The sequence below is a fragment of the Neophocaena asiaeorientalis genome, unplaced genomic scaffold (assembly GCF_003031525.2).
Source record: "Neophocaena asiaeorientalis asiaeorientalis breed wild unplaced genomic scaffold, Neophocaena_asiaeorientalis_V1.1 scaffold369, whole genome shotgun sequence".
Classification (NCBI taxonomy): Eukaryota; Metazoa; Chordata; class Mammalia; order Artiodactyla; family Phocoenidae; genus Neophocaena; species Neophocaena asiaeorientalis.
Window position 1 is genome coordinate 1,667,372 of NW_020175321.1, and position 15,699 is coordinate 1,683,070.

The 15,699-nt window shown below is 57.6% G+C and overlaps 1 protein-coding gene across 1 annotated transcript; it reads right to left on the reverse strand.

Moving 5' to 3' along the window:
- Positions 1–2,068: 2,068 nt before the first annotated feature.
- AGT (angiotensinogen) lies at positions 2,069–15,462 on the reverse strand. Its single transcript, XM_024765631.1, has 5 exons — positions 15,182–15,462; positions 8,213–9,070; positions 4,961–5,228; positions 3,193–3,337; positions 2,069–2,537 (listed from the first exon to the last, which is right to left on the reverse strand). The coding sequence occupies exons 2-5, from the start codon at positions 9,039–9,041 to the stop codon at positions 2,346–2,348; spliced, it is 1,434 nt and encodes a 477-aa protein (XP_024621399.1). The 5' UTR covers positions 9,042–9,070; positions 15,182–15,462; the 3' UTR covers positions 2,069–2,345.
- Between the last annotated feature and the right edge of the window lie 237 nt (positions 15,463–15,699).

Below are 15,699 nucleotides of genomic sequence, written 5' to 3' on the forward strand. Positions count from 1 at the left end.
GGGGCTGCCCCAGGTCTATCCAGGCGACTTCACCCAAAGCTGGGCACCCAGCGGCCGTCACAGATATTTGTCAGATGCGGGAAGGCATGTGCTGGGAGGATTGTTGTGAAAGGCAGCTCTGAATCCAGCAGTCGGCACCTGTTTTGAAAATAAAAACCGTTTCTCGCCTGAAGTTGTTTTAGGGATTACAGAAGACACCGTGGTGGCTGTGGTTCTGATTTGCCGATGCTTCTGTGCCCTCGAGACCCTAACTCCAAGTGGTGGGTCCTGACGGGTGGTGGCCACGTTCCCGCCTAGAAGCGTGTGCTTGGAGGGGAGGTTTTGAGCATCGCTTAAAGCAGTGCTTCCTAAATTCTAGGTCATCCCCGGGCCTCCTGCAAAGATACAGATTCCGACCCAGGAGGTCTGGGCGGGACCTGCGGGCCTGCCTTTCTCCTAGGCTCCCAGGGCAGTGCTCCCCCGGACGCTAGCGGAGGACCCTGCCCTTCCTGTGCAGCTTCGTGGGGCTGTCCTCACTCCTTGCCCCGTGGCCCCGTGTCACATCTCCCTTCTCCTCCTCCAGTCTCTCTGTTCCTCCCTCTTACAAGGAGGCCTGTGACTGCACCCAGGGCCCACGCAGATAACCCAGGATCACCTTCTCGCCTGAAGACCTTTAATCACATCTGCAAAGCCCCCTTTGCCATCTAAGGTCACATTCAGAGGTTCTAGGGATTGGGACCTGGGCGTCTTTGGGTGCCATTATTTAGCCTGCCACAGCTGCCCACAGATAGGCACCCCCTTCCTGCCGTACTTTTGAGGAGCAGGACTTCCAGACAGGGAGGTCGTGGCCTTTGCGTGGACTGAGGGCCATTGACGTATTGGTGGTGGTTATTCAGTTTTTCGTTCAGGTGTTTCCCGTTTTACAAATAAAGGCAGGGAGGCCCAGAGAGGCAAAGTAACTGGATCTGGGGCACACAGCAGTTCGTAAGTGTTGGAGCCGGGCTTCCTGCCCAGCCGCCCATCTCTGGGATGCCTCTCATGTGCCCGGCGCGGCAGACTAGACGGCTGGGAAGGACAGCGGTCTCCCCTGACATCGAAACTAGGGAGAGGTGTTTAGACTACAGAGGGGGGCTTGGGCGTGTGGGGAGAGAAGCTGAGCTGCTGTCCCCTGCCGGCCTCGGTGGTCGGAGGAGCAGACGCCCACCCCGTTGCCACAGTTCCGTCCGGAAGAGCCGGGCCCTTGGAGCGGCTGCAGGGGCCCAGTCTGGGGTGGGCGGGGCAGCTCCTACAAGCAGAGCAAAGACGCCGTCCACTCCCAGCCCTCGAGCCTCCGGCTCCCTCCCCTGCTCCTTGGCCCTTATGGGTAGTGGCCACACTTCAAGACAGCTTAGTCCTTTCAGTGTTCATGGAAGGCAGGGAACGAAGGTGCTCTGCGTGCATTTCACAGTTCGGGGCGAGCAGCATGGGCCAGCCTGCGAGGGCCCCACCTCCCTCTCGGGCTCTGCCTGAGACTTAGAAAGTGGGGGACAGGCAGGCACTCAGCAGACGGAGAGGGATGTGCCCACGTTCACGGGTGAAGGTTTCTCTCTCCACCTTCCGAGCCCAGCCACTGTAAGCAGCAATCCCGGGACGTGTCCGGGAGGAAGGGCCTGGCTGTCTGCCGCCCGGTGCTTCCCAGTGGGCTCCGCGCAGCCGGTCTGCGCACCTGGAACTTGTCCAGATGAGGCGAGGACAGCCTGTGCCTTCCATGAAAGCCCCGTCCAGACACGGCTCCAAGGCCGAAAAGGCCCTTTTGTCGGTACAGCCCGTCAGCTGCCTTGCACACGTTAGTCCCGCTGCTGCCGCCGAGTGAAAGAGGCTTTCACTTTTGCTTACTGTTGCAAGACATTTATTAACACCGCAGGGATAGCCAGCCATGGGATTACAGTCTAACGTACGTTCAGACGCTTGTGTTGTTTTTCGTAATGTGTTTTTCAAAAACCACAAGTATCAGGGGAAAGAAAAGCTGAGAAACCCAGAGAAAGGAACGCATCGTGGACCACTTGCACAGGTCATCGTCACACTCAATAAGCCAAAGGTGAGCCTGGGGCAATGAGAAAGGGATGTTTTAATTTTAAAGCCCGATTTCTGTCCTCGATGAAAAAGGAAACCATTTTGGGTTTCAGAAACAAGCTGGCGTGTTCAAGCTCTTTCAGGAGCAGTGGCCTGTACCGAACACGGGCTCATGGCCCTGCATCCCCCCCGCCGCCTGAGAAGGGTGCTCACTACACAGCGCGCGTTTCCCAGGAGCGGTCGCTCTCGGTGGACTCCGTGGAAGAGAACGGGGACGGGTGGTGACACCGGCGGTGACACACGGGCAGCGGGCCTCACGCAGCGCTCAGCGGGTTGGACACGCGGCCCAGGAAGTGCAGGGCAGCCGAGTCTCGCTCCAAGACGGCCAACAGGAATGGGCTGTTCAGGGTCACCTCCAAGACCTCGGGCCCAGCTGGCTGTGGTGCAGACTCCGTGGGCTGCTCTCCCTCGTCTGCTTTTAGCTCAAAGAGAACGCTGTTCAGCACCTGCAAAGCAGCGAGCCTGGGGGTCGCTCCTGAAGGCCCGGGCCCGGGGGAGGACCACTCTCCAGCCTGCCCGCCCTCCCTCGGCCCGGCTCACACGATGTGATGGCTCCTCCCCAAAGTGTCCCCCAAACCCGCCCGTCTCCACCTTCCCCTGCTGTCCCGGGCGGGTGCTTCTCTCTGCGAACTCGGCGCAGAGGGCTCCGGGCCCAGGACTGTGAGCCACCCGGCCTCCCCTCCCTCCCAGCGTGTAGGCATTTCTCGGTTGCGGGCGTCCATCGCCCCCTGTGCCCCAGGACCGTCCGTCTGCTGCTAAGTGCATCCCTGAAGCCAGGAGCTGTGTGGCAGGGCCGGCAGCCGGCCTAGAGGCACTAGTCCCCGGGTCCCCGTCCCGACCCTGCTGTAGGATCTGGGGGGGACCCGAGGCTGGGCAGGTGGGACAGAGCCCAGAGCACGTGGTGGGGAGAGGTTTGCTGCTCTCCAGCTGTCCCTGGCAGAGCTCCGGTCACTTCTCTGCCACCCTGGGCCCCCAGCCGCCCGGCCACGCCCTCCTCTCTCTCCTCCTGCCCCCGGGCCGCCCCTGTGTCCCTCCCACCTGTGCCTCCCGACTCCAGGAACACAGAGCCCACGTCAGGCACAGACGCCGGCGGCACGGTACCTTTCCAACTCTGAGGTTGGCATCGCTGATTTTGCCCAGGTTTGCCTCGGCGCCCAGCAGGGCGGGCAGCTTGGTCTGGGCAAGCAGGTCCTGCAGGTCGTAGGACCCTTTCAGTGTCAGCTGGGGCATGGTCAGGCGGATGGCCCTGGGGAGATGACACACGGTTACCAAGCTCCAGCTGTGAAGCCCCAGGCCACACCGGACTCACGGAAGACCCGGGAAGCCGGGTGGCGTGTGTCCCCGAATGAGGGGGCGTTTGCTAGCCTCACCCAGCTAGGGTGTCTCGGGAAAATTTTCAGCAACAAATACAATTTAAAAAACATTCATTTTCTTTGAAATTCTGTGGGAGGGATGTACAGTATTTAACAACGGCGCTCTCTGGGGGTTGATGTGAATAGCTGTCTATTCTTTTTTCTACTTTTTTAGGTTGGCTGCATTGAAAGCATACTCGTTGGTTAATTTTAAAACGCTGTCCTCTAAAATAACGTGTCGTGTCTTACTACCTTTCAGTGGTGAGCTCCCCGTGGGAGGGGGAGAAGGTACGATGTCAGCCTCTGTGCCGGGCATGTCACTTATGTCAAGTCAGTTCACCTCCATGTACTACCTCTGCCTTCCTTGGGCAACCCTGAGAGCCCATAGATGTTTCCAGCGATGCACCAGACCCTTACAGGGTTGACAGTACACCCATGTCCAGAGCAGCGCTATTCACAACAGCCAAAAGGTGGAAGTGACCCAGGTGTCCATCAGCGGATGGCTGGATAAACAGACCGTGGCAGATACCACACTGGAATACTACCCAGCCCCAAAGAGGAAGGACATTCTCACACGTGATACAGCATGCATGAGGCTTGAGGACATTATGCTCAGTGAAATAAGCCCAACACAAAAGGACAAATACTCTGTGATACCACTTACAGGAGGTACACAGAGGAGTCGAGTTCATAGAGACAAAGTAGGAGGGTGGTCGCCAGGGGCTGCAGCGGGGGGAAATGAGTTGTTAGTGATTAATGGGGACAGAGCTTCAGTTTGGGAAGATGAAAAGTTTCTGGAGACAGATGGTTGGTAGCACAAAAACGTGAAGGTATTGATGCCACAGAGATATACACTATAAAATGGCTCGGCTGAGCCATAAATTCTATGTTATGTGTTTACCACAGTTTTTAAAAAATGACTTAAAAAGAGTTGACCTCAGGAGGCCCTCTGTGCCCCTTGGTGCCTGTCTCAGAATCTGGACCCGCTGCTCTGGGCCTGATACGTAAGCAAGTCTGATGCCCCAGTCGCAGTAGGAAAGAGGAACAGATGACCCAGGCAGCAAACGAGGGGAGTCCTGGAGTCAAGAGCAGCAGCCCGAGAAAGCCTGCCCACTCCCAGGGCTCTTGAAGGGGTCCCAGGGCTCCTGGAAAGTCAGCCCCCAGGAAGCTGTTGGAACGCAGCGGATCACACACGGCAAAGGTCCCCTCTCGGAGTACTGACCGTGGGCCGCCCAAGCCTGCGGGTAAACGGAAGCATGGGGAAAAGCGGGCCTCCTCCCCTACCTCTCCTGCACCCAGAGAGGGACCCAGAGAGCTGGGTCCACGGATGGAGGGTGCACTGGTGGGTGGAGGGTGCTGAGGCACCATCGCCACCCTACCCTCTGGGTGCCCAGGGCTCGGCCCACACCGCGCCCGTGGCCACCCATGCCCCCCACCGCCCGGGCAGAGCCGTCCATGCAGCTCCCCACTCCAGGGGCGCAGCCCAGGAGGGTCCAAGCAGTTTCCCGGAGCCGTACCGGGGAGAGAGATTCTTCATCCGGGTCAGGAAGTTGTGCTGGAAGGTGAGGGCCTCCACCTGCCGCAAGTCGGGAGCGCGGTGCGGCTGGATGAGCAGCAGGCAGGCATTGGCGCTGAGGGGCACGCGGGTCACGGAGAGGTTGTTCTGGGTGTCGCTCCAGTAGTGGAAGGTGCCGATGCCCAAGAGCATAGGGACCGACACTGAGGTGGTGTTGTCCACCCAGAACTCCTGGAGCCCCGGCAGCAGGGAGAACCCCTTCATCTTTCCTGGGGACCCGGCAGGAGACAGGAAGGGAAGAGTCAGGAGAGGGAAGGCGTGGGGCAGGGCTGGGTCGCAGACCCCCTTCCCCTCAACCAGCCCCAGGACCCCTGACTATCAATTCTTCCTCCTGCAAAATCCACCAACTGCCAATGTGGAAGGCGTAGTCCACACCAGGCCCCAACCTGAGGCCCACAAAGGAACCGAGCTCGAGGATCCTACCGCGCTAATAACCAGGTAAACTCAGACCCAGAGCTGCCCTGGCCCCAAGCCTGGGCTCTGCCATGCTTACTTTAAAAAACAAACAACAAGCCAGAAGAACCACTTTATTTCTTAGAGCCGTTTAGGTTCACGGCAAAATTACGAGAAAAGTGCAGGTCTTTCCTGTATGTCCGCTACTCCCCCCTCCCCAGCACACAGCCCCCCTACGACCAGCATCCCCGCTAGACGGTACGTTGGGTAACACTGAGGAACCGATGTGGCCACGTCATCGTCACCCAGAGTTCCAGAGTTCACACAGTTCATGCCTGGTGCTGGACGTTTTACAGGTTTGGACAAACGCTCAATGGCGTGTCCACCGTTACACTAGCACACGGAATCGTTTCACGTCTCGGTACTGCTTGCTGCTGGGGACAGACAGATGATCCGGTGACCAGTGGATGTGAGCGGAAGTGCTACGTGCTTCCTGTGTGCTGCGCCCTGAGGGGGCCGAGCCCTCCCTGCCCCCTGCCACCCCCAGGGGCGGGCTGTGGCATGGGGGTTGCGGAGCTGAGCTGTTGCTGAGCAGCTTGCCGAAGGCGCTGGCACCTGGGGGTGCACCAGCACAGCCCTCCCTCTGCGGTCATCCCAGTGCCCTTGAACGGCCCAGTGTGGTTGTCCCCGGGAGAACAGGTGAGGTTGAGAGATGAGCCCATCGCACAGTGGCCCTGGGGCACCTGGCACTTGGGAGATCTGAGCAGATGTGACTTAAATGAGTCAGGGGTCCCTTCTTATTGAGCCCGAGGTCTCCAAGGAAAGAGGGGTGAGGGAGCTGGGGACAGGGAGCCTGGGTCTTGTGAGGAGGGAGTGGCCAGGGCACCCAGCCTCTGCCCTGTCCTCCATCCTCGGAGCCCTGTGTGTACAGACAAGCTCGGCTTCGGGAGGGCTGCTCACGAGGAGCTGCAGTGTCCGTCCTCTGGCTCCCCAGGGCACCTCCACGCCGGCCCACAGACCTGGCAGGCGGCTGGTTAGTGTATAGGGAAAGAAGGACTAAATTTTTTCCACCAACAAACTAAAAGGGAAAGAAGGATGCTGCCTTCCAAAACAGATATGGGAGTCTGAAACGAAGGTGGCTGCCCGCTACTCTCTGCTCGACTGAAGAACACAGCACCCTGTTCTCATCCAGAGATTAAGGACGTCTCGCCAGGTTAGGAAAACTGGTGAGGCCCTTTCTGGCGCCAGTTGCTCTCTGGCTCTGCCTTTTGGGGGGCAGGCCTTTCGCATTAAGCTCTCCTCCCAGGCTCCTCTTAGGGACGGCGGGCCGAGCTCACAGGCCCCCTCCACCCTCCATGGGGTGCGGCCACCCCTGGCTGCATGGCCCCTGCCTGGACTCTGCTCCCGGGACCTGTCAGCGCGGGGACCTGCGCCCTCCTGGGGTTAGCACCTTCCCCCTGCTCCCAAAGGCAGGCTGGAGGCCTTTTCTTTGTAGGTTTTCAGCCTTCCAGGATATTGTCAGAGTAAGGAAAGGACCGCGCTCTGTTCAGCCTTCGCCTGTCCCCACAGCCCTGCCCTCCGACCGCCTTCCTTGTCTGTCGGCTCTGCTAGGTCGCACGTCCCGATAGCACCTCACGCGCAGCCCTCCTCAGCCCGCCCCTCCGTTCACAGAGCCGAGACCTCAGGGCCTGCTCCCAGGAGAGTTTGCCGGGCAATTGCATAACCTTCCAACCACTCTCCCAGCCTCCAGTCCCCACAGTGCAGGCCAGGGATGACCTCTGCGCAGAAAGTCTGCCACTCAGCTCCCAGACACCCACAGCTCCAAACTCCCAGCATCATATCCAAAGTCTCAAAGTCTGGCCCTGACCCATCTTTGTGGCCTTGCCTAACACTGTCCCATTCTCTCCTTCTGAGCTCGGGCCAAACAAAGCCACTCCTGTTCTGGTTCCTCGCCCTGACCTTGGCAGCCTTGTGCCACTTCCCAGGCCTTCCTTCTGTCCTCTCCCAGGTGACGCCCCTCGCCGAGTGTGCTGAGCCCCGGGCCACCTTCCCAGAGCGCCTTACCTGCAGCTCTGGGGCTGAGGCACTGGTCCGGGGGGGGGGATCCAGCTTTCTGGTAAACCACAGTCAGCAAGCTGGGGGCGGAGCCTGTGCAGCCTCCCTGCTTGTCCCCTCTGAGGCACCAGCTCAGAGTCCTACAAGTACTACATCCTCAATGATTGTTTTTGAATGAATGAACAGCCTGTGTCTTAGGCATTTTTTTTGGTAATAACCTCTCTCAATATGAAAGTGATGTAAGCAAACTGGTTATTTTTGCATGGGACAGTGACCTTCTCAAGGACGAGAACCCTTGACCTTCTCAACAGACAGGCACCCGTCCCTTCTGAGCGTGGAGCTGGGCCACGGCCACGAGACGTGAGTTTAGAACCTGGGACCGGTCCCTTTGTTTCTCTGAGTCTGTTTCCTCACTGGTAAACAAAGGCAAATCACGCCTCTCACCGCATCACGCGGGGATTCAGTGATGAAAGTAGAAGGATGCAGTGCAGTAGCTGCACATAGTAGGGCAGCAGCGGGGGAGGCAGATGCTCGGCCAGTGCCCATCCAAGGAGCCCAGGGGGGCAGCCACTTCGTCTTCCGTGAGGGTGGCCCCAGGTACTTCTCCACATCTGCTACCCTGCCCCTCTCCAGGCCCAGCCCTGCTCAGCTGAACTGAGACGTCGGACGTGAAGTCCATACAGACAAAGAACTGCCACCCTCCTGCACCGGCCGGGGGCAGAGCCCCCCCGAGGGCTGGCCTTACCTTGGAAGTGGACGTAAGTGTTGAAGAGCAGGGTGCTGTCTGGGTTGACCCCTGTCAGGGGCCTGCCCATCTCCCACCCCGTCACAGCCTGCATGAACCTGTTGATCTTCTCAGCAGCGAGATCTGGGTCCGTGGACAAGTCTAGCGAGCGGGAGAGGGTGACAGGGGAGATGGAAGACAGGCCCTGCACGAATGGCTGCTTCAGGCGCAGGCCAGGGGCCGTGAACAGCCCGACCACCGTGGACAGGAGCAGTCTGGCCCGGCTGCCGGCCCCACCCTGGGCCACCAGGAGGCCCTGGATGGTCTGCAGGGCGGACAGGACCTTGTGACCATCCAGCCGGGAGGTGCAGCCCCGATCCTCCCCCGGGACGCCCAGGAACGCCTGTAGTCTGCTGGCTGTGGGGTCCAAGGCCCCCAGGTAGAAAGAGGTCAGGGTGCCAAAGAGAGCCACCGGGGAGAGCACAGCCCCGCTGGCTGCGCTCCGTGTCTCGCTCAGCATCTTGTACATGTGGAAGCCCATGAAGTTGAGCAACACCCCCACCTTCACGGCCCGCAGCCGCTCTTCGGCCTCCAGCTGCTGGGTGGCTCGAACCAGCTGCTCCCGCAGGGCCTGCTCATCCACGGCGGACGACTTGGCCTGAATCGGGACAGGTGTGAAGGTTGGGTCTGGGGGCGACTCCGCCCTGGGTTTCTCCAGCTGGTCACAGCTGCTCTTGCTGTAAACAAGGAGGTGGAAGGGGTGTATATACACCCGGTCTGCAGTGGCCAGGCGAGCCCAGGCCAAGAGGCAAAGGACGGAGGCCCCCAGGCTCAGGCCAGCAGGAGCCATCTCTGACGGGGTGCTCACTTCTGCGGACCCTGAAATATTTTGTGAAGGGTGAAAGAGGATTATTGAATGCCCTCTAGCCATATTCCCTACAACCAGTTAGCACAGGAGAAATCCCTCCATGTCTTAACAAATGTCAGAGAGGAAGTGGTTCAAAGCTCTGCGGAAAATATCTATGTCTATGATCCAGGTGCAAACTGCACTGTCATGGGCTGAGTTGTGCTTTCGTGGGGTTTTATTTTGGGGTTGGGTTTGGGTTTGGTTTTGTTTAAATTTTAGAGTGGTGAGGATGCCTGAATACGAAGACATTTGTAGATTTTAAAGAAAAAATATGAAATGGCTCATTAAGTCAAGTAAAAAATGTAAACAAATGTTTTCACAAAATATCGCAAGCATTTTTCTTCAAGAATATGTGAGTGGCTTGTATTATTTTTACCTGGCGCTAATTAGTGATATGATGCTTTGGTCAATAATTACCTGGTTAACAGAAGAGTAATCTGGAAACATTTTAACTTATTTTTAAAGGAACACTTTGAGTAACAAAGTATCATGATATTTATGCAAAAATTTAAAAATCCAAATGTTGAAGTTGATGGGAGAAATGTTTACATACTGAGGTATGGGGAAGTCATTCTGGCTTATCCAAAGTGGAGCTGGGTGGCCACTGCACTTGTGGTTTCAGACATGTTCGTGCATCACTGAGAACTTGAATTTTCTGAACTCTATCAGACTCAAGGACACCACCAGCCATTCTCAAAATCCTATCAGCTAGCCGTTGCCAGCTGCAACCTTATGGTCTCAAGGTCTCCCCTTGTAACTATGCAACCTTTTTGGACCCCAACCAATCCTTGCTAAACAAACAGCCTTACTTCTTGCCAGTGCCCATCCTAATTCTTGACAAACAGCTTATGTAATTTTGCAGTTTTTGCCTTTACAAGCCTCCTCTATTTAGTTGCCTGGTGGAACCCAATTCAAGTGCTTCCTGTATCTGTGTCTCCCTGCTATAGTCCCCAGTTTGGCTCAAATCAAAGAGTTTTTTCTATTCCTAATATAGATTGTTTATTGATTATTTTCGTCAACAAAGTTCTGACCCCCAGTGCCTCAAAGTGTGACTATATTTAGGGACTTCCCTGGTGGTCCAGTGGTTAAGAATCCGACTCTCAGTGCAGGGGACGCAGGTTCGATCCCTGGTCGGGGAACTAAGGTCCCACGTGCTGCGGGGCAACTAAGCCCACGCACCGTGACTAGAGAGAAGCCCGCTCGCCGCAACGAAAGATCCCACGTGCCGCAACTCAGACCCGACGCGGCCAAAACAAAAAAAAATAAATATTAAAAAAATATATTTTAAAGTGACTATATTTGGAGACAGAGTCTTTAAAGAAGTAGTGTAGGTTAAATGAGGCCATCAGGGTGGCCCTAATCCAATCTGACTGGTGTCCTTATACGAAGAGGAGATTAAAACACAGACAGGGAGGACCACTCGAAAATACAAGGAGAAGATGGCCAGGAGACCGACTGCCTGCAGGCCAAGGAGAGAGGCCTCAGAAGAAGCCACCCCTGCCAACATCTTGATCTCGGACTTCCAGCCTCCAGAATCAGGAGAAAATAGATTTCCGTTGTTTAAGACCCCAGCGTGTGGTACTCGTGGCAGCCCACGGCACTAATATGCCCACATGGTTATGGCTATCAGTTTTCCCCAGAGAACAAAACATGGGGCAGACAGCAGGTCTTTGTGGGCCTCCAAGCCCCAGGGTAGGTGGTACACCAGCTTGGAGTACAAGACTAACACACACAGAGGTTCTTCCTGCGTTAGAAATCAGCCTGGCAAGAGCATTCCAGCTGCGTAGTATCCCTGGGGCATGTTCCCCTCGTTTCCCAGCTATGCCGTATAATCTAAGAAAGGAGTCCTTCATTCCAGCTGCGTGGCGTCCCTGGGGCATGTCCCCCTCGTTTCCCAGCTATGCTGAATAATCTAAGAAAGGAGTCCTTCATTCCAGCTGCGTGGCGTCCCTGGGGCATGTCCCCCTCGTTTCCCAGCTATGCTGAATAATCTAAGAAAGGAGTCCTTCATTCCAGCTGCGTGGCGTCCCTGGGGCATGTCCCCCTCGTTTCCCAGCTATGCTGAATAATCTAAGAAAGGAGTCCTTCATTCCAGCTGCGTGGCGTCCCTGGGGCATGTCCCCCTCGTTTCCCAGCTATGCTGAATAATCTAAGAAAGGAGTCCTTCATTCCAGCTGCGTGGCGTCCCTGGGGCATGTCCCCCTCGTTTCCCAGCTATGCTGAATAATCTAAGAAAGGAGTCCTTCATTCCAGCTGCGTGGCGTCCCTGGGGCATGTCCCCCTCGTTTCCCAGCTATGCTGAATAATCTAAGAAAGGAGTCCTTCATTCCAGCTGCGTGGCGTCCCTGGGGCATGTCCCCCTCGTTTCCCAGCTATGCTGAATAATCTAAGAAAGGAGTCCTTCATTCCAGCTGCGTGGCGTCCCTGGGGCATGTCCCCCTCGTTTCCCAGCTATGCTGAATAATCTAAGAAAGGAGTCCTTCATTCCAGCTGCGTGGCGTCCCTGGGGCATGTCCCCCTCGTTTCCCAGCTATGCTGAATAATCTAAGAAAGGAGTCCTTCATTCCAGCTGCGTGGCGTCCCTGGGGCATGTCCCCCTCGTTTCCCAGCTATGCTGAATAATCTAAGAAAGGAGTCCTTCATTCCAGCTGCGTGGCGTCCCTGGGGCATGTCCCCCTCGTTTCCCAGCTATGCTGAATAATCTAAGAAAGGAGTCCTTCATTCCAGCTGCGTGGCGTCCCTGGGGCATGTCCCCCTCGTTTCCCAGCTATGCTGAATAATCTAAGAAAGGAGTCCTTCATTCCAGCTGCGTGGCGTCCCTGGGGCATGTCCCCCTCGTTTCCCAGCTATGCTGAATAATCTAAGAAAGGAGTCCTTCATTCCAGCTGCGTGGCGTCCCTGGGGCATGTCCCCCTCGTTTCCCAGCTATGCTGAATAATCTAAGAAAGGAGTCCTTCATTCCAGCTGCGTGGCGTCCCTGGGGCATGTCCCCCTCGTTTCCCAGCTATGCTGAATAATCTAAGAAAGGAGTCCTTCATTCCAGCTGCGTGGCGTCCCTGGGGCATGTCCCCCTCGTTTCCCAGCTATGCTGAATAATCTAAGAAAGGAGTCCTTCATTCCAGCTGCGTGGCGTCCCTGGGGCATGTCCCCCTCGTTTCCCAGCTATGCTGAATAATCTAAGAAAGGAGTCCTTCATTCCAGCTGCGTGGCGTCCCTGGGGCATGTCCCCCTCGTTTCCCAGCTATGCCGTATAATCTAAGAAAGGAGACCTTATATTTGTTTGGTACGTGACAGTTCACCACAGCCCTTTCCCATAGATCATCCTATCTAGTCGTTACACGAGAGCGTAAGGAAGGAATTGTTTCCCTCCTTTGCAGACACACAAAGGGGAGTTCTAAGGTGTGGAGAAATGTTCCCAAGGTCATACAGCAAGGATGGAACGAACAGACAACCGATTCCACCCTACTTTACTCTCCCTCGGTTCTCAGGGGACTCACCCGGGAAGCCTTAGAAACTGTGAAGCCCTGGGCCTCACCACCAGAGATGCTAGCTAAGTGGCCCTGGGGAGGGGTCTGGGGAGGGGATTTTAGTCTCCCAGTGGTCTCAACATGCAGCTGGGATGAAGCACCGTGGGCTCAGCCCGGGGAAGCCCAGGCATCCCTCACCTGCGTCAACCCCACACCAGCTCCCTCTTCCCTGCTAGTGGAATCCCCGAGGAGCTCTGTCACCCTGCCAAGCCCCACCCACCGACAGCCCGATTTCACTGGTCTGGGTCGCGTTCTCCCAGGCGACACGGATGTGCCGCAATGGTTTAGAGCTTTTCCCTAGACACGGGTCACCCGGGGCGGGCGGGACAGTCTCCAGCACCCTTTGGGCTCAAGAGCCCTGCGACCCTGCCCCAGCCTCACCTCTGGCCAAGAGCACGGCAGTGGGCCGAACCCCTGGGAGAGGAGGCCCCTCGGCAGCTCTGCCCGTTTATTCTGTGATGGTTCTCACTGAGAGGGCGAATGCCGCCTGTACGGCTTCATTCAGTTCTAGCCATTTTTACACGACACCTCCCTCGTGGTTCTGAAGGGGTGTGCTGTGCTACCAGGCAACTGCTCAGCTTCCCCCCCCACCACCCCGCTGCCCTCCCAGAGCTGGCCTGGGCCTCCTTGGAGCTGTGGGACGTCACCTCCGCCTCCAGGTCACCTCGAGACCTGGACGCTTCCTGCACACCCATGCACGGCTGGTCAGCGTGCTTTCCTGCCCCAGGCGTGCTGACTGCAACTGCCCTCAGTATCCAGCCCCCACGCGTTGTGTGCTCGCCCTGCTCTAGGCGCCGGGTTGCCAAGGGAACTTTGACCTCTGGTCTCAGCCCCTGCCTCCCCTCCTTCCAAGGCATTTGACACAACCCACTGTTCTCACGAGGAACCACACGACACGGAAACAAAGGACAGAAGATTCTCCCCTCTTCATAGGCCCTCCTGGTACGCCGGCCCAAGTTGCCGGCTGACGTCTCGTGTAAAAGGATGTAAAAGGCCACAGCAAGTCAGGTCGCCGGGGAAAGCGCTGGGGCCCGAGCGTGCAGCACTCCTTCAGTGACAGGCCTGAGGGTCCCAGGTGGGGGCCAGCCAGGTGATCGCAGCCCCACGCTGGCGTCCTGGAGGCACGGCACCGTTCCAGGTGATTTCCGAGCCTGCCGCCGGCTCTCACTTGTGGTCCGTGGCCGCAGCCCCGGTTCTAAGTCGGCACCCGGCCGGCCTGGCCTGACGCCCTCTCCTTGGGTTCCGTTCTCTTCCACCCACCCGTCCTTGGCCTCCCCCTGCACCAGCCCCTCCTTCTAGGCTTCCCTACTTCTCGGGGCCCCGTGCGTAAGGGTAATGGTGAGGACGGCAGCTAAGGCATGTATAAGGAGGATCACTGTTGTAGCGATTTCAAGGATCGTCCTCCGACCCTCACAGCAGCCCTACCTTCCTGCCCACGCCTCACCGCCGCCAGATTTCATGCTGCGACTGGCCACGCCACACCTGGCACTCTGGACTCAGTCCCCCTGCCCTCCTTTCCCTTCCCCATGCCACTGGTCACCTGCCACACTCTGTATCACTGAGTTATTCTTTTATTTCTTCTGTTTAGCCTGTACTGCGACGCTAGACAATGAATGCAAATCCCACAGGAGTGAGGCTCTTGCTCTGTTTTGTTCACGGATGCGTCCCACGTTCCCCAAAATGTGTCAACAAGTACTCAGCAAGTAGTGGCTAAATGAATGGGTTAGTGCTGTTTTGCAGAGGAACAGAGAGGTTCAGAGACTTGCTCAAGGTCACACAGCCAGTAAGAGACAGATCTAGTATTCAAACCCAGAGCCCCTGACTCCACAGTCCACACTCTCGAGCACTAATCTATACTACACGTGAGTCAAAATAATAAGGCCGTGTCTTTTTCGTTTATTCTAAAGTTTAGGAAGCACTTTCAGGTTGTATTAGCACTCTTAATTTATAGCACAGTCCCTGAGCAAGGGAAGCCAGGCGTTGTTGCCATTGGTTCCATTTTATAGATGAGCAAACCAAGGCTCAGGGAGCCCGGGACCAGAGCCAGCACGGCCTCAACAGAGCTGCAGGAGACGAGGCCACCGCTCCCCTGAGCCCTGTGCGGACGCAGCCCTGGGTTCACTGAGCCTGCCCTTCCCCCCAGCTCCACTGCCTGCACAAGCCTTGCTGCCCCTCTGGCCAGAAGAGGACCCAGTGGACTGTTGACCACAGTGAGTCTTCTCCCAGGCCAGCCCCGCTCAGAGGGACCGGAGGACCCGGCCAGCCTGCCTGTCGCTGAGGGGAGCAGGTCCCCTGGTGAGACCCAGGGTGGGCTCAGAGGAAGGACCGCCTGGGCCTGGGGGAAGAGACAGCCTCAGCGTCTTCAGTGGTAATGTCCGCCGCAGCCCAGGTCGCCACTGGCCCCTGGCGCCTGCGTCCCGGGTGCTGTTTAGCCGTGGCCTTCCGGCAGCTCTTCCCCTGCCCCCAGCAGAGTCCCCAGCTTTCTTCCCACAGCGGACAAGCCCCCCGCAGGGAGAGAGCTGGGGAGGGGTAGGTGTGGAGAAGGCTCCCGCTTACCTTCTGCTCTCGTCCCTAAGACAGGGGTGGCCTCTTCCTCTGGCTGGGCCACTGAGGCCCTATTTATGTCTGAAGGGTGGGGACCGTGCCGTTCCCAGGCTGCCCTGTGCTCAGGCTCGGGGGAGGGGTTGCATCACGGCGCCGGGCCATGGGGGTGGGAGCTTCACGCAGCTGCCCGCCTAGGGGGACAGACCCCAGGCCAGGCGACTCTCATGCTGGGCCTCCGTCCAGGAAGCCAGGGAGATCGATGCACGCTGTTACCTCTGACAGACTGAGCCGGTACACGGTCGAGTTACACATTTACTGGAGTTCTCCCGAGCAGAAGCTGTTGCTATGGGACACAGGAGTGTCCCGTGTGGTGGTGTGATGCGTCTCGGCCCCCAGATGTGATGGCCCGAGGCCAGCCCCCCAAGCCTTGGGCCGGAGTCCCCTTGGGATGTGCTTCTGAGAGGCCCGAAGAACGTGCGGGCTCACGGGCGCAGCGGGAAGGGGAAAGCCCCGCTCAGGTGGCCTGGGGG

Excerpts from the sequence above, each read along its gene's own strand:
- AGT (XM_024765631.1), bottom strand. The coding sequence starts at position 9,041 with ATGGCTCCTGCTGGCCTGAGCCTGGGGGCCTCCGTCCTTTGCCTCTTG. Across the intron at positions 5,229-8,212 it reads CACTTACGTCCACTTCCAAG|GAAAGATGAAGGGGTTCTCC; the intron begins GTAAGGCCAGCC and ends CCGGGTCCCCAG. Across the intron at positions 3,338-4,960 it reads ATGAAGAATCTCTCTCCCCG|GGCCATCCGCCTGACCATGC; the intron begins GTACGGCTCCGG and ends TCATCTCCCCAG.